General features: G+C 47.3%; 1 protein-coding gene across 1 annotated transcript in view; it reads right to left on the reverse strand.

The window, feature by feature from the left end:
* Positions 1-18,163, reverse strand: part of SUSD1 (sushi domain containing 1) — a gene marked incomplete at its 5' end in the record, with an annotated part of 84,475 nt that overhangs the window by 1,247 nt on the left and 65,065 nt on the right. The window contains 4 exons of the mRNA XM_081103150.1: positions 44-137; positions 6,790-6,829; positions 8,655-8,913; positions 12,403-12,499. Coding sequence (XP_080959276.1) covers positions 44-137; positions 6,790-6,829; positions 8,655-8,913; positions 12,403-12,499 — 490 coding nt within the window. The remainder of the gene's footprint in view (positions 1-43; positions 138-6,789; positions 6,830-8,654; positions 8,914-12,402; positions 12,500-18,163) is intronic.

The following is an 18,163-nucleotide window of genomic DNA, read 5'->3' on the forward strand; positions in this document are numbered from 1 at the left end:
CCTCCCTCCACTGCACTCATTTCTCAAAAACAGGCTCACATACCACACTGCTATGAAGGAGAGGAACGCGAGCACCATCACGACAGCCACGGAACCCAGCCCAACGCCTACCATCTGCTGCAGCGTGCGTGATGAATCTGTGGGACAAAACCACACACTGAGCCCACAGAGCCCGGATCACGCCCGCCCAGGAGGCGCACACCCACCTGTGCTCACCCCGTTTTAACCCCAAACTTGGCTCCATGTAACAAACCATCCCTGAAATGCCCAGAGAGCCTCCTGTCCCCTGGCTGGCCCCGAGGATGCGGGGCCTCAGGAAAACAGTGCCAGGGTATTTCTGAAAAGGAGGCATAAAACCAGGCCACACTCAAGTCACAAGGGAGGCAAAGACGGACGTGGGAGAGCATACAAATGCAGCACGCTGTGTGCTCTGGTTGGTCCTCTCTCAAGTCAGTCACACTGGCCAGACTTATGGGCAGTTTTCCTTTGCATTGAGGAAGAAGTGGTTTCGACATACTTGGATTTTTTGCTCAAAAAATGATAGCTCCAGTAGTTGAATAGAGCAAATCAATCCTGTCTGTTGGTAGAGGTATCTTTGATTTTCCCTACGCATCAGCAAGAGTGGTACCTCCCTGTTCTGCTCAGGTTCCCCTGGGGACAAAATAAGAACGTTGATGTAAAAGCTCTTTGAAAGACGTAAATATTTCTATTTGGGGTGCATCACATGCCAACTTCCGGGAGATCCCTGGTTATAAACTGGAAAAGACTCACATGTGAGGTACACATTTGGGCCCAGTAACTGTCATGTTCACTTCTGTCATGTTCTAAACTAGTGGCCATGTTTTAATTTGCAAACACTTATTTAGCACTTACTACGTGCCAGACCCTGTTCTAATTACTTCCCCTAACCACCCAGTGGGTACTATTTTTTTACAGCAGCACCTAGACTAGCCTGTAAAAAAATGGGAAAAAATGGGTGTACACCAGGGGCCAAGAATTTGTGAGGCCATCTAGACCTCTGCCAATCACAATTATGAAGGTTTTATTTTATTTTTTAAATATATTTTTATTGATTTCAGAGGGGAAGAGAGGGGAAGAGAGAGAGAAACATTAATGATGAGAGAGACTCATTGATCGGCTGCCTCACGCTCGCCCCACACTGGGGATCGAGCCCACAACCCAAGCATATGCCCTGACCAGGAATCGAACTGTGACCTCCTGGTTCATAAGTTGATGCTCAACCACTGAACCACACCGGCTGGGCCAGGCTTATATCTTGATATAAATCTTATCTGGGTTATTTAATTTGACAAGTACACCCCTACTATGCTTTGTTTTTCATCAAACTGTACTTCTGGTTCCCTATTAATCATTCAACCCAATTCCATAAATTCTGATTAAGCACCTAATGTGTGCTGGGTACTACTCCAGTGCTTCAAATGGTCTCCCTCCAGGGTAGGAAATCTGGTAAGAAAAGACAAGTGTACCATTGTTCTAAAGCAGGGGTGGGGAACATCTGGCCTGCAGGCCATATAAGGCCCATGAAATCATTCAGTCTAGCCTGCCAAGGCATTAGGGGTGATTTAATTAAATGTTTGACCATATATAGCAGGCTCATTTTTAAGTTGGTAATTTTGTATGGCCCTCGAATGATGTTATAAATACCCAAATGGCCCTTGGCAGAAAAAAGGTTCCCCACCCCTGCTCTAAAGTATGGCAGAATGGCTAAAGAGAGGAAGAAATAGAGATCCTGTCCCATCGAGCATATAGAAAAAGCTTCAGGAAGAAGGTGGCACTTGGTTTAAATCTTGAAGAACAGGTGGGACTGTAATAAGGAGAGATTACTGGAAGGGTATAGGGCAATCCAGATGGAAGTAAGCATGTAATCGTATGAGCAAGACATTAAGGAGAGAAGGCAGGGGCCATATCCAGCGAGGGCTGATATATAAGTTTGTGTGAAGAAGAATGAGAGATGCAATTAGAAAGGTACATTGGTGTCACACTGAGGCTTGGAAATAAAACTAAAAAGTCATGGAGAACTATGGAAAACTGTCAGGGGAAATGATAAAATCAGAGCTGAAGTCTAGAAATATGAGTCAGGTGTGGCGCGCAGGCTAGGGAGAAGAGGGAAACCCTGAACACTTGTGATGGGAAATGAGATAGGAGGCTTTACCAGTCGTCCATGGTAGGAAGTGAACACAGATGAAAATCAGAGAGGCATGCCCAGTCGTGCAAAATGTGGGCAGAAAGAGAAAGAGGAGAAGTGAATGACTCAGAGGTTTCTGTCTGCAGCTGAAGAATGTTCCCTGATTGCAGTTTATCATTTCCTATGTATTAAATGACCTCGCTTTGCGACTCAAGAAATCAGACTCACAGTCCTTTGTGGCTGGAAGGGATCGCAGAGATCTTGGGAAGAGGCCACCGAGAATCAGCCAAGTTAAATATCATTTCAAGCCATTCGGCTGATTAGTAGCAGATTTCGGGCAAGGAAGCCCAGGCTTTTGCGTTTCCCATCAAACCCACTGCTGGTACCCTGGTAACCATCACAAAGCCCTTTTACGGGCAATTTGTGAAAGGTAAACATCATAATTCATGACTGGGCAAAGGAAAGAATGGGCCTTTTGCTTGGCACGAGTGAAATGGAACAATTTCTCCTTTTCACAGAAGAGATTGCCAGGAGTTAGTGTACAACACAGGTTAATTATGTACATAGAAAAATATGTGCTAGCATTCCCCTCGGAATTTCAACATACCCATGGGTGTTCTATTACCTCCAGATCTTTCCAGTAGTTTGAATTCAAAGGTTCAAACTCGCTTTCAGTGTTGGTCCTTAATTTGAGAGGCGGGGGCGGGGGGGGGGGGGCTGCCAAATGCCACTTAGATATTTCCAAAGCAAAGTCCTTCCTGTTTAACTTAATCATAGTAGAATGCAGCCAGCTCGTTGGCTATTTCTTCTACCCAGTTTGAGTGTTTGCCAATCACAGTGGCTGAAAGCAGTGGCATCTGGAAGTTATCAATTCTATGTCTGTCCGGGATACTTGCACATCTCTATTCTTCTGAAAAAAGCACCTCTTTTCCTTGTGGCCACTCCATTCCCACCCTTAGCGCTTCAGGGAATGGACTGGCAGAGAAATGTCCCAGTGTTGAATGTCTGGCTGTTTCTTGTGGCTTTCATTCAACTCCAAGAAAGGGAGCTTAGCCTGTCTGCACCCAGAAAGGAATAGCACACATCTTTGTTAAGCAAGGTCCTCACTTATTATGCTGAGTGAAATACGTCACACAAAGAAGGACAAATTCTATATGAGCTCCCTTTTATGTAGAATCTAATGAAGCTGAACTCATCAAAACAGAGAATAGAATGGTAGTTGCCAGGGGGTGGGGGAAATGGGGAGATGTTGATGTAAGGGTACAAACTTCCAGTTATGAGATGTTCTGGGGATCTACTGCATAGCATGGTGACCATAGTTAACAATACTGTATTGTAAACTGCAAAGTTGCTAGGAGAGTAGATCTCCTATGTCCTTCTATATATATAAAGAGCCAGGGTCCATAACGACCGAAGGCTGACCAAACACCAGAAGTCAGTGCTGGGCTGCCGTGGCGACCCAGCACTGACTGCAGCCTGTGCTGGCGCAGCGACCCAGCACTGACTGCTGAGGGAGCTACAGATCAGGCCCGGAGAGAGGCCTGCAGAGAGAGAGAGACAGGGTCTGATCCGCAGCCTCTGTGGCAGCTGTTGATCAGCTGTTGCCTCTCTCTTTCTCTCTGGGCTTCGCCAGCAGCCGTGCCTCTGTTTCTCTCCAGGCCTCTGTGGAGGCTACTAATCAGACCTGCCTCTTTGATCAGGCCCAGAGAGAGGCCCGGAGATGCTGACTGGCATAGAAACCGACCAATCAGAACCTAATCTGGGTGAAGTGCCAGAAGCCAATGGCTGTCTAGGAGGCAGAGCTTTTGACGCTGACTGGCATCGAAACCGATCAATCAGAACCTAATCTAGGTGAACAGCGAAGGCAGAACCTAAGGTGGGGGCTGAGGAGGGGTTTTAAGGGCAACAGCTGTTTGGTGTAAGGTGTAAGAAAGCAGTTCAATTTTTTAATGACCGTTTTGGCAATATATTACATATGGCTGGCTATCAGTCCAGATATAGGGATTATGTGTTTTTGTCTGCCAAGAGCATCTCCTACTGCTGAAAAAGGCTTCCTCCCCCATTTAAGCAATCCTATCCTATATAATCTATCTATACTAATAAAAGGATAATATGCTAATTAGACTGGGTCGACCTGCCATCTTCCAGACGTCCGACTTCCTTCTAGACAAAGCCATCTTGGTGGGGACCGAGGCAGAAGCCATTAGGGGCGATTGGGCTAGCAGGGGAGAGGAGTTGGGGACAAGATCAGGCTTGCAGAGAAGGGCAGTTAGGGGCAATGAGGCAGGCAGAGGCAGTTGGGGGCAACCAGGGCGGCAGGGGAGGACAGTTGGGGTCAAGATCAGGCCAGCAGGGGAGGGCAGTTGGGGGTGAGATCAGGGCATTGGGGGAGGGCAGTTGGGAGCAAGATCAGGCTGGCAGGGAGGGCAGTTGGGGGCGATCAGGCTGGCAGGGGAGCAGTTAGGCATTGATCAGGCTGGCAGGGGAGTGGTTAGGGGCAATCAGGCAGGCAGGCAGGCGAGTGGTTGGAAGCCAGCAGTCCCAGATTTTGAGAGGGATGTCCAATTGCCGGTTTAGGCCCACAGGGATTGGGCCTAAACCGGAAGTCAGACATCCCCTGAGGGGTCCCAGATTGGAGAGGGTGCAAGCTGGGCTGAGGGGAGCCCCCTCCCCAGAGCACAAATTTCATGCACTAGGCCTCTAATGTGTGTGTGTGTGTGTATATGGTTATTTTGTGAGATGATGGAGGTGTTAAGTAACTTTATTGGGGTAGTCATTTTATAATACACATGTATGCCAAATTATACACATTATACACTTCAAACTTACATGATATCATGCCAATTATATATTCATTCTATCTCAATAAAGCTGGAGATAAGAGAGCAAGAGAGAAACCTTCACTGTCTGGCCATCCATAAGCTAAGATGGTTCATGGTCAGGTACTACCCTTCCCAACTGAAAAACCAAGGCCTCTACCCTTGGTGAAGTTGGTGTGAGTAGAGTAAAAAGAGGAGAAATAAACTGAGGGGATGAGCAGACAAATGAAGAAAGCCTAATTCCCCAGGTCCCCCTCAAGCATTTCCTGCCAAGTCCCCTCTAATGACAGGGTAGGAATCCCTGAAAGCAAGGTTACATCCGCTCTTCCTCACCACCCCAGCCTCTTGTTGTATGCTGCTCTGAAGGGACAGGATGTCAGGGGTTAAACTGATACTGCGGGCTCCGGGCAGAATTCCTCAGGAAGTTGCTAGGACTCATAAACCACAGGGAAAGGGTCCAGACTCAAAGGTCGTAAACTTGACAAGATTTCTGGTATTAGCTATAAACTAATGGAATTCTGGGAATCAAGTCCCCTGGCTGGCTGCTGGGGAAATCCCAGCCTGGCAAACAAGGACCTGTCATGGCTTAATCCCTAAGGCAAGCCCCCGCCTGGATAAGTGCATGTAGGAAGCAGGAGGTTTAAACTGTACAGCACTCTGTGGAGCTCCTCCCAGCTCATCCCTTCGATGTGGCTTCGGAGGAAATAGACAAGGCTACTCCCCAACAGGCAGACCCAGGAAAAGACCGAGGCAGCCCAACCGACTGATCAAGTGACCCATTCTGCGGCCAGGGCCAGGGGTGCTTGCTTTTCCTCCCCAGCATGAGGTGGTCATTGTTCTAGGCCCCCTGACCAGTGCACAGTACTGTAGTTTTTCCTCCTTTCTACATGAAAGTACTTATTGTTTTTCTTTTCATAATATATACTGTGGTTTGAGAATGGCAGCCGTTTCATCGTGGATTGCTAAACAGATCGTGAGAAGCACATCTGGATTTGATCGAGAGGAACGGAACCATGCCCAGGAATCTTGGTCTTGGAGCTGGAGGCAGTCAGAGACCCCCGTTTGAGTTATCTTCCACGAGGGTGCCACTTGGGGTTGTGTGGCGGATCATTCCATTTCCTTAATGGGAGATGTCTTTCTTAATGGTATGTGTGTATGTATGTGTACATGCAAAGCAGCCAAACGGCTGACAGCAATGGGCTGCTGTAGCTCTTTGTTGTCGTCTGCCAACATGTTTTTCTGTGCCTCTTTTCCTGATGGGGATCATGCCCCCCTCCTACTGGAACGCTGATGGGGTTGTCTATCACATCGATCTGCCCCCAACCAGTCATATGAGTAAGCCCCAAACCCAAGATAGACCAATCATCGGACCCCATCTCCTGTTTACAGTGACTCATCCAACAGACAGTCACATACCCTAGGAGAAGAGGCGTTCCCTGAACTGAGGAACTTTCTGTGCCTACTGAAGTTGCTAAGGTGTGGTAACTGGGGTCCATCCCTCCCTACCACATGGCTTATAGTTGAAGAAAATGATGCCAACTCACACTTAGAAACAGAGCAGAGACAACAGACAGAAAGAGAGAACCCCACACATGGTGCTGAGTCCCAAGTCCCAGTCCCTGGGGTCCTGGGGATGCTGCTCTTATGGGACTTCCATAAACTCCCACCCTTAGACTCCCATTCTTTTCAGCTTTCTCTTAAGCTACTATGAGATGGGTTTCTGTCACCTGTGACAATTTCAAAAGAAATCTCATTAACATACACTTGATGCTGCAGACTGGACATAGAGATGAGAACAGCGTTCGTAGCAGAAAAGGGTTTTACCTTTCACCTGAGCCCACACTGCACAGGAGCATCTTCTCACCTGTAACGGCAAACACAGCAACATGTTTAAGCAGATGGCACAAGCTGTCCGTCAGCATACCTCACTCTCCAAGTTTCAGCTCTTAATTTGAACTAGAACATCTTTGAAGTCTCATCTAGCTCCAACATATTACATCTCAACCATGTGATCACCAGGTGTTCAGGGGACTGGCAAGTGACCCCAGGGATCACTTCGATAGCTTTCCATCGATCTCAGAAAGCGCACCCTGTGGGTAAACAGCAGGAATGGCAATAAGCTTCATCCCCCTTGTCAGCGCTGAGCAACTGGCACTGACCCCAGGAGAATGATGTTGAAAAGATTCTGAGGACAGATCCAGGCTCAGCAAGAAGTTTTGATGCACGTGATAGGCAAGGCTACCAGAACTCCTGGCACATAATACTTCACCTATAATGATAACACTTATCTGGCAACCACATTTGCCCAAACGTAGCCAAGAACCAGGAAGAAAGGGAAAAGAACATGTATGGCCCGACCTAGGTGGCTCAGTGGTTGAGCGTCGACCTGTGAACCAGATCACAGTTTGATTCTCGGTCAGGGCACATGCACAGGTTGCAGGCTCCTTCCCAAGTAAAGGGTGTGTAGGAGGCAGTCGCTCAATGATTCTTTTTCATCATTGTTGTTTTTCTCTCTCTCTCTCTCTTTTCTTCTCTAAAAGCAATAACAATATATTTTTAAAAATTATTAAGATGGTACATTTTATTTTACCACAACTAAAATTAAATATTTTTTAAAATCACTACTATAATGTTCTGGAATTAGACGGTGGTGGGGGTTGCACAAGCTTGTGAATACACTAAAAACCACAGAATTTCTCACTTTAAATGGGTAAATTATATGGTATGTGAATTTTATATCAACAAAGCAGTTTAAAAATGAGTAAGTCACTACTGATTTTAATATGACTAATATATTTGAAACCCCTGGGGTAAGTAGTTGCGATTCAAATATGCAAGTCCACATATACATTTTTTCAAAGCTCCTTACCTCCTTTAGCATCCCTAAAAACAGGCACATGTTCCACTCAGCTGTATGAAAAGGAGGTAACAATGACATCACAGGAAAGCTTCCTATTAACTAAAATTTTTATCATAACCTCCCGCTTTATTCCCTCTGTCATAGACTCAGTGTTTGTCCCCCAAAATTCATCTGTTGAGCCCTAACCCCAATGTGATGATATTTGGAGGTAGGGCCTTTGAAACTTACAGAGTTCAACCATCACAATGTTTATTCCAGAAGACCTTCCATCCCTGGCTGACTGATCCAGGTCATTATATTTATTTATTATGTGATGAGTATTCAGTTCTACGTCTCACGGAAGAACCACAGCTGGGAGAACACAGCCTTTCTAAGGACAGGGGAGAGGAGAGTGAGGCCTGTGCAATAGCCACAGACGTGATGGACAGTAGGGCAGGACTGAGCTTAATGTGCCCTCCCCGCTGCTTCCGGAAGAATGAGGGAAGGCTGCAGCCTGGCAGGAGAACGGGGAAGTGACAAGAGATCTAGAAATTCCTCTCCAACTCGGGCTTCCGCAATGCACTGGAAGGAGGGCGTCTGTGAAGCGTCAGAGGAAGAACCAAAACCGAATCAGTCCAAACGCAGGTCCAACCAGGTCCTCCAGGAAGTTGAGACTATCACCCTCCATAGAGGTTTCACCTGCCCGTCCTTTACCAAGGCCAAGGGTTCAACACATTCTTATGGTTATTATGTGCAGTGTCCATCTCAAACACTGGAAAAACAAATGTTCAACCATTCAAATTTCACGTGAAGAAGAAAATAGTTCAGAAGAGCTTTTAAAGAAATATACCTTATTCCATTCGCTTGTGATTCGTAATATAATGCAATAATCATTCCCTGCTTTCAAGGGTGCATTATAATATTTCCCATAATACAGTCTGTCTCCAATGGAGATCTCCATGGCATCATCTGGAACATGTCTGGCCAGTAGTTCTGCAGCCACATAGCCACCGGTATGAGAAGTATTGCTAAAGAATGAGGTCGCCCCTTCAGAATCACAAGAAAATGTGCTTTGGAGGGCCAGGGGAACCACTAACACCTGATAGGAACTGGAAGGAAAAAGAAAATGTCTATCAGACTCTTGCTTAGGGAGTCATTCATTCATTCATTCATTCATTCATTCATTCATTCATTCATAGTTAAGCACTTGCAATGAGATAAGCACTTATCTGAGCACTGGAGCTACAACACTGGACAGAAAAAAAGTCCTTGCCCATGTGAGATTTAGTCTGATTGCTCCAACAGTCAAAGGAACTCCAGTTTTAACCTACAGCGTTATTGCCAGATGACACTGGGCGAGGGATGTCTTCATGTTCTGGCTACCGATGGACACCAAGCACATCTTTAGCTGAGAGAAGTGGTTGTACACATCACCGCCCTGGACATACAAGCCATAAAGTTGATCTGATCAGTGATTTTTCATGTAAAGCCCAGCTGTGGAAAGGGTTTAGTCGTCACGTGGAGGCTGGCTGTCCACAAGCGTTAATGTACTAAGTCTGCAAAAAGGCTCCAGGAAATCACATGGTAACCGAACATGGAACTCATGTGATTTACATTCCCTGCAGCTCACAGACGGATAGCAAAGTTCATGTGAAATCAATGAGAAGAAGGGCGTGCACAGTCACCATGGCTTCATCTCATCTGACAACATCCCGAAACAACCAGACTGGCCAAATGTCACGTGTGTATTGTGAAACCGTTCCCTAAGTGTGGGCACAGAAACACGTGAGCAATCAGGTGTCATTTTGTCATGTGTATTTTTATTTATCCCCTCAAATAGAAAACCTGTCAGTGAAAGGAAGTCTAAAAATAAAATTTCACTGAGAATGAATCACGCCTTCCCTTTCGTTGCCCTCTCCTCAGTACATATCACCTGACGCTGGTGCAGTAATTGTTTGAACATCTGCTTTCTCGATCAGGCTTGAGGGCAGGTATTGGAATGATTTACTCTCATATCTTTGCAACTCCTTACCCCGGTCTTTGGCTGTGACTGACTCCCCACTAATGTTTCCTGTGTTAAAACTTCAGTAAAGAGAGAAAAACAGGCATCAGCATCAGATATGATTAGGGTAATTTCCAAAAGTCATTAGGCCACATAATTCTGTTTTAGCCATAAATGCACACTTCCTGTTCCACATTCATACTGCCCCACCTCCTGCTTGCTAAAGGCCCATGCGTCACTGGGCTAAGGAAAGGGAGCCCTCCCCCACAGCAGGTGTTGGGTTTGGAACTTCTCCATTCCAAACATGAGAGGTGTCCTCAGGGCCCCGATTTCCACAAAGTGTGGGTTCACTTTCGGGCCAAGTGTTTTCTACGAAAGGGACAAGCTAAAGCCTGCAGGGCAATGAGGTGTCACTGTCATCACCAGTAAACATTTACTCAGCGCCCACTGGCTACAAGGAAACACCTGTCACACACACTTTCCTGGGGACTTGAAGGTTTCCCAGTGAATCACGGCTGCAGGGAAGAAAGTAAAAGTTGCAGCAGCTCCATCCTGCCCATAAGCGTATCTTCAAATCCCTCTCATCTTTCCACATAGGTGGTGCGGCTAAAGTGCAAAGTCAAGGTTCACCTGAACTATTTGACTGTGCACTGTCCATTGAAGGCACTATTCACATGGCAGAAAGCAGCCTCCCCAGTTAGCATGGTCAAAATCACCTGAGCAGCTTGATAATTATAAAAACTTTTAGCCCCCCTGCCGGCACTACTGGTCAAAATCTCCAGGAGTTTCCCTCAGTGGGTAGAGCGTTGGCCAGCAGACCAAAGGGTCTCAGGTTCAATTCCTAGTCAAGGGCACATACCTCAGTTGCAGGTTTGGTCCCCAGTCCTGATTGGGGTGCATATAAGAGGCAACTGGTTGATGTGTCTCTCACATTGATGTCTCTCTCTCTCTCTCTCTCTCTCTCTCTCTCTCCCTCCCTCCCTCCCTCCCTCCCTCCCTCCTTCCACCCGCACCTCAGTCCTCCCTCCCACTCTCTCTCTCTAAAGATCAATGGGGAAAAAATATCCTTGGGTGAGGATTAAAAAAAATCTTCAGGAGTTGGCTCTGAGAATTTGTCTTGCTACTAACACCATCCAGGTGACTCCTGTGATCTGGCAAGTGTGGGAGACACCACCATTGAGGAAGCCCAGGAACAGGCCGCATCATCTACCCCAGGTCACCAAGCTAAGGAAGAAAGCCTCGGTCCCAGAGCCCCTGCTCCACCATGTGCCCCCAGCCACTGCCCTTTATCAACAATGCATCGCACACTGGCAAAGCTGCTACTCCCAGCTCAGACCAGACACAGCAGTCAGGCGGAGGATACCACCCCACTGGCCTGCTGGTAACTAGCCCTGATGATATTGGGGGGGCAGTTGGGGCTGTTTGGAACAGGACTGTTCTGGAAGGACTTTTCCCCTCTTTCTCAGCACACCCTCCCTTGAGTCACTGGAAGGACTTTCCCCCTCTTTGTCATCACCACCCCCCTTTGAATGACTCACAGATCTCCACTTCCTGTTTTGGAGGCACGGGCCTGCACAAGCCATAAGGGTAGACTGTCATTTGGCTTTTCTTTTTGCCTTGCATCATTATTTGTTCCAAATATCACATTTTCTCTTGCAAATGCTCTCAGGTAGTGATGTCACAACTTCTGTTGCCTTTATAGCAACAGAATTACAGTGCATTCCAGTCACTTGACAGGAATCAAGAAATAGAACAATTTAGGCAACATCCATCCCTGGAAAGACCTTTGAGCATTTATTGAACGTAAACTAATGGGAAGACAGAAGACGCCTAAGTTTCATTATAAGTGGACACACAAGTGTCCCCAGGTGTTCTTTTTTATAGTATCTCATGCTTGGATTGGACTGATGGGTCAAGAGAGATAAAGCCATGGTCCGTTAGGTCAAGCATGGCGAGGTATTGTTATCTCCTTGATGTATGCCTGTGAGGCAGTTGCTCATCTCTCCAGGCAAACCTCTATCTTCCTCTCTTAAAAAGGGGATAATTCTGCTTTCGTGACCCTATCATGACCTTTGTAAATAAAATGCTTAATTGAACACAATGTAGTCCTCCAACCGAGGTAAATTAATTCCATCCTACTACTATCTGGGATTCCAGAAGCAGTCATTAACTATGTGGTATTTTGCCCATAACTCAATACATGAGTCAATTAAAAGAATTATCCAAATGACCTTTTCAGAAGCCGCCCATCCTTAAGTAAAGGAAAATATGTACTGGTTTTGATAAATGTAATGATGCCCCTGATCCACCGCCACTAACAGATACACGTGGAGATCTGAGTGCCAAGGATAATGTCTGACATGTCCCAGACTCCCAACCATTGCTTGTCCAATCAAAGAAATGGACTAAATTTCTTGACCTGAGCTGCCTAAATGCTGGTCTCTGGTCCTTTGGAAGTCTCTGTATTTGTTTGGAAGGGGACTGGTTGAAATTAAGGGTCCAATCTGTACCCAACTATTCAAGTGCTGCCACCCAAAGATTCCAAAGCACTCCATGAGGATTTCTGGGCAGCCCTGGAAAAGGGGCTGCTACTGACCTGATAGGCCCGTTGTTCTCCTTGGCTTTCCTCAGTTTCAGGCGTGGGAGAGGCCCTCCGTGCACGGTGAAAAAATCTACTTCCGGAAGGGGAGGCTCTGAAAACATGTTGAAAAGAAGAAAAGAGTACGATCAGAATAAGTAGAAGCAGGAAGAAAGTGGTCCTCGTGGGGCCAACAAAAGGAAAGGTTTAATGTAAGAAGTGATGAGCATATTCGGGTACATGCTACAACATGGATGAATCTTGAAAATATTACCCTGAGTGAAATAAGCCAGACACAAAAGGACAAATACTGAATGATTCCACTTCTACGAAATAGCTATAACAGGCGAATCCATAGACACAGGGAAGTAGATTAGAAGTTGCCAAGGGCTGAGGAGGCTGGGTCAGGGAATGTGGAGTTACTGCTTATGGGTCAACAGAGTTTCTGTTTGGGGTGATAAAGACATTTTAGAAATAGGTAATGGTGATAACATTGTAAATGTACTTAATGCCAATGAATTGTGTACTGGAAAATGGTTAAAATGGTACAATTTATGTTACATATATTTTACCAGAATAAAGTAAGAAGCGATACCCGAGCACTGGTAGAGGGTGGATGCTCTGGGCATTATCGTTCACTGAGTGGACAGGTCCCTGTTTGGTGGAGAAGACCAGCACGTTAGACTTCTAGATCCTTTATAATCACACAGTTCTCTGTCTTTATTCTGCTTTCCCCGGCAATCAAACTCCCCAAATGGATTTTCCACTGGGAAGAGAATATACTAATTGTCTGACACCAGTGTTCTAGCATTTAACCAGAAGCTACCTTCATGTACCAGCTGCCATTCTGCCTTGTGGATGAACTGACCACTAACCGAATGCACTAGATGTGTACTGTACATGCCTCATCTCATTTAATCTTCTCAACAATGCTATCGAGTAAATCAGATTTACAGACAGAGGGAGGAAGAGAGAAAGAGAAGGAATAAAATATGAGTGTCCCCCTTCTGGCCCTAAACTCTGCCATAATGAAATCAAGGACTGGGAGGCCAAAACAGACTCTATTTACCCAATTAGAATATAGCTTTGAGGTAGAAATTCTCACCCCAAATTTTAATAAATAAAAATGTAGACCTTCCTAGATAGTTTTAAAAGCTCTATTGAAAATAGCAGAGACAGTTTTGTAATCACAAGAGGCTTAGAGCTATGATAAAGTTATACACCTGGGCGAGGGGAGGAGGGAGCCTATGGCACACAGAAACAGCTATCTGCAGGAGCAGGAGGTGAGAGGGTGTGGGCAGCACTTCAGTATGGCGGAGGATGAGTCCAACTGGGTAGGGGCAGGCCATAAAGTGAGAGGTATGGGTGGAGGTCAGATCTAAGTCCTAGAAATAAGAAGTCATTTAAAGATTCTTAGCAGACACCAGCGTGGCTCAGTAGTTGAGCATCAACCTATGAACCTGGAGATCATGGTTCGATTCCCAGCACATGCCTGGGTTGTGGGCTCCATCCCCAGTGTGGGGTGTTCAGGAGGCAGCCAATCAATGATTCTCTCTCATCATTGATGTCTCTATCTCTCTCTTCTTCTCCCTTCCTCTCTGAAATTAAAAAAAAAAAAAAAAGAACCTGACTAGTTTGGCTCAGTGGATAGAGTGTCGGCCTGCATACTGGAGCGTCCCAGGTTCGATTCAGGTCAAGGGCATGTACCTCGGTTGTGGGCACATCATCAGTAGGGGGTGTGCAGGAGGCAGCTGATTGATGTTTCTCTCTCATCAATGTTTCTAGCTCTCTATCCCTCTCCCTTCCTCTCTATAAAAAATCAATAAAATATATATTTTTAAAAAGATTCTTAGCAGATGCATATTTTAGAAGTGCAATTTAGATGGCTCATTGGAAGATGAATTGGAAAAGAGCACGTGTACAGGCCATCCAAAATCTAGGTGAGCAGTGCTTGAGCTGTGAGGCAAGTGGCATGGAGACTGAAGAAGAGGGCCAGATGGGAAGAGATGGAACAGGAAGTGGTGGAAGACAAGGAAGGGGAAGGGATCTGGGCTTGGGTTTTGGCCTGAGTCAGTGGTGACGACCTTCATCAAGATCCAAGGGGAAAGTTCAGAAGCAGCTCCCTACTGGCCCTGTGAAGTTTGACGTGCTTATGGGATTGTCCAGCAGCCAATTGGAAACACACATCTGATTGCTTCTCGGCCTCTTGGCTAAGATCAAGTGAAGAAATACAGGTCCAGAGCTCAGCAGCACACTGCGGTGGTGCCAGGGAGTCAGTCGTCAGTAGGAGAGGCTCTGGTTATTCGGGGGACAGTATACATGCATCTGAGAAAAGATGGGCCCAGAGGGAACCACTGGGCAACCCAGGCCTCTAGGGCCAAGTGGAAGAGTGAGAGTCCCTGTAGCTTTTGTTACGCAGCGCTAAATCTGGAATTTCTTCCAGTGTCACCAGGTATGGTCACTCGGATTATGTATGAAACCTGTGGAATTGCCGGGGACCCCAGGAGGCGACAATCAGGGCCTCACACAAAGGTGCTGAAGGCTGTTTCTAAGAGGCATCCAGAACGAGAGTCCATACTGACACTCCCGAGCGAACAGCTAGGTTCCGGGTAAGGACCCGAAGCAGGGCAGGCAGTTGGCAAAGGCCCGGCCCATGCCCACGGGAATGTGCCCCTTCCGGTTTGAGGCTTTCTGCCCCCAGCCCCCATGCTGCCACTGAGATGCCCTTCTGTTTGTGCTGTTCTGGTGTCTCGGTAAAGTTAGTGGTTTTTATCACACATTTCCTGCTTTCCGCCCAGAGCGAGATGAACTCTTTTCTCTGAGAACCCTCCAGAGGCTCTTTGAAGTTACTCCTCTGTGTGATCTTCCCTGGGATGAAAACCTCTAACCCTACTAACCTTTTAAAACCACCCGTTTCTCCCTTTCTCACCGCCCTCGCCCTCGGTCACAGCGGAACGAAGCGCTCGCTCAGCTCTGAAAGGCGCATCCACAGCGAGCAGGAGGCCTCCGAGGCTCGGCCCAGGGCCGCCGGCCCGCACTGGGTCTTCGGTTCTGAAAGTGCCGCTGCCATCAGGTGGATTCGGTCACCTGTGCTTTCTGCTCGGCCTGCGCTGGGCCTTCCCACCTGAGGTTCCAACAGCCGCTCCACCCCCCAGTGTACACGCCTGAACCTCATCACGCTCGTTCTCACTCCGCCGCCTTTCGCGGTGAAAGAACGTCAACTTCCAGCCGTTTTCCCCACGGTCCTGTTCCCATCCCCCCAGCTGCTGTGCCTGGCAGATGTGTTCTCCTTTCCCTTAGCCTCGTGGCGGACTGAAACCAAATCAGATTTCAGGCAAGAAATGGGTGGTGTCTGCAGAGCCTGGACGGTGGGAGGACCCAGAAGGCGACCCTCACGGCCATTCCCGGGTGTTGACAACATCCAGCCCCTCCTAGAAGCAAAGGACAATCTGGGGCTGCCCTGTGGGAAGACTTTACAGAGTGTGGAGGACAGCAATGAAGGAGAACTTGACCTGGAAAATATTACATATATTCTAAAATTACCATAATTGAAATAGTAAGACATAAGCACAGGGCAGGCAAAGGATCGGAAGAAGCTAGGACCGTCTTGAAAGAGACTCAAATAATTGTAAAAAGATTTTTTTAAATAAAAAGATAATAAATAAAGAGACCCAAATAAATAAATGAAAGTAAATAAGGGTGTGACATGAATAGTCTTCCCAAAGGTGACAGGAAACTGGCTTATCATTTGGGGAGACACTACCATGTGAATTCAGCCTTACACCACACATCCAAACCAATCCCAAATGGATCTAAGTTTAACCGTGAAAAGCAAAGATATTAAGAGCACTAGAAAACAAGAATTAATCTGATTTCAGGGTAGGGAAGGCTTTTCTTGGCATGACCAGAGGCAGAAACCATAAAGGAATCGATGGAATTGATCACATGAAAATTTAAAAATGTCAAAAAGAATATTGAAAAGAAAATTGAAGTGTAAATAGCCTGGGGGTTGTGATAGGTGGAACAAAAGATTCATTTCACTAATGTAGACAAACTATTAAAATCCATAGAGAAAAGAGGTAGTGTAAGGGCAAATGTGTTAAAATTCCTCTAAAACCCACCAAAATGAACTAAAAGAACCAAAAACAGGAGAAAAATGTATTTGCACCAAAACCAAAGTCCCAACATTATACTATGTAAACTTCAAGTAAGCGCAAGGAATACACATAAATAAATATGCATAAATAAAGACACCACAGTCGTTCTTTTCTCATCCTTACCACCCCATAGAGATTTTGCCACCCACTGAAGGCAGGATCAATTGAAATTGATGGCAACAGGAGAACTGGTAGCTTACACCATAAGTCATCAGACATCACAAGGCTAGCTACATCTCCCCATCGATAAAGACCTGGCTCCCAGCAAGAAGGAACAATCTTTTTTTCATCTCTACATCTCCGTCAGCACTTAGCCCGGCTCGTTGTACATCACCAATCCATAAATGTCCGCTGAATTAAATTGTTAAGTTGCAGCATGCCCCTCCCCCACTCCTCTGCCCCACAGAAACCCTGGTTCTGGGTTCCTGGGAGTTCCCATCAGTAAGATTTAGTTTAGTGTAAGACACTCGGAAGGGAAATCCCATTCACTTTTCTTCTGGGAAATCAGCTACTGCATTTTCCAGGGCCGACCCCCTTCCTTGCCTGACATTTCTGGCCAAATTCAAAAGTCCATGATGTTTCTGAAACAAAGCCACATCTTCGACAACCACATGTGCCTCTAAACAAAACAACATATATTCTTCTGATATCTACACTAATAAAAGAGAAAAATGGTAATTGGCATACGGCGATACCTTTTTCATTGGCTAATCAGGGCTATATGCAAATTAACTGCCAACTAAGATTGGCAGTTAACTGCCAACAAGATGGCGGCTAATTTGCATATGTAGGCACAATGCAGGGAGGGGAAAGGGAAAGCAGGAAGAAGCCCCCTGCCACTGACAGTGATCGGAAACCCAGGGGGGAGCTAAGAGCTGGGGGGCAGGGCAAAGGCGGCCCTGGGGCCGCCTTTGCCCTGCCCCCCAGCCATGATCGGAGAATCAGGCGCCTTTGCCGCCCTGGCCAGTGATAGCAGGAAGTAGGGGTGGAGCCAGCGATGGGAGCTGGGCACGGTCGAAGCAGGCAGTCCCAGGAGCTAGGGGTCCCTTGCCTGGGCCTAAAGCGAAGCCCACGATCGCGGCGCCCCCCGCTGCCACTGCAGGTCCCCGCTGCCTGGGCCGGGCGCCTAGGCCAGAGGCGTTAGGCCTGGGCAGGGGCGGAGCCTGCAACCGCGGGGAGCTGGGGGACCCCTGCCCAGGCCTGACACCTCTGCCAGAGGCCTCAGGCCTGGTCAAGGGGCCGATCCGGTGATTGGTGACTGGAGGGTGATGAGGGTCCACTCCTCTGGCTGAGGCATCAGGCCTGGGTGGGGGGCGGAGCCGGGGATTGGGGGGATATGATGGTCCCCTTGCCCAGGCTTGAAGCCTGGGTCAGAGGCGTCAGGCTTGGGCGGGGGGTGGAGCAAGCGATCAGAGGGAGATGGGGGTCCCCTGCCCAGGCATGATTCCTGGGCCAGAGGCCTCAGGCCTGGGCAGGGGCCAGAGCCAGTGATCGGGGAGAGATGGGGGTCCCCTGTCCAAGCCTGACACCTCTGGCGGAGGCGTCAGGCCTGGGCAAGGGGCCGATCAGGCGATCGGAGGGTGATGGGGGTCAACGCCTGAGGGCTCCCAGTATGTGAGAGG

This window comes from Myotis nattereri (assembly GCF_964212035.1).
Source record: "Myotis nattereri genome assembly, chromosome: 12".
Lineage (NCBI taxonomy): Eukaryota > Metazoa > Chordata > Mammalia > Chiroptera > Vespertilionidae > Myotis > Myotis nattereri.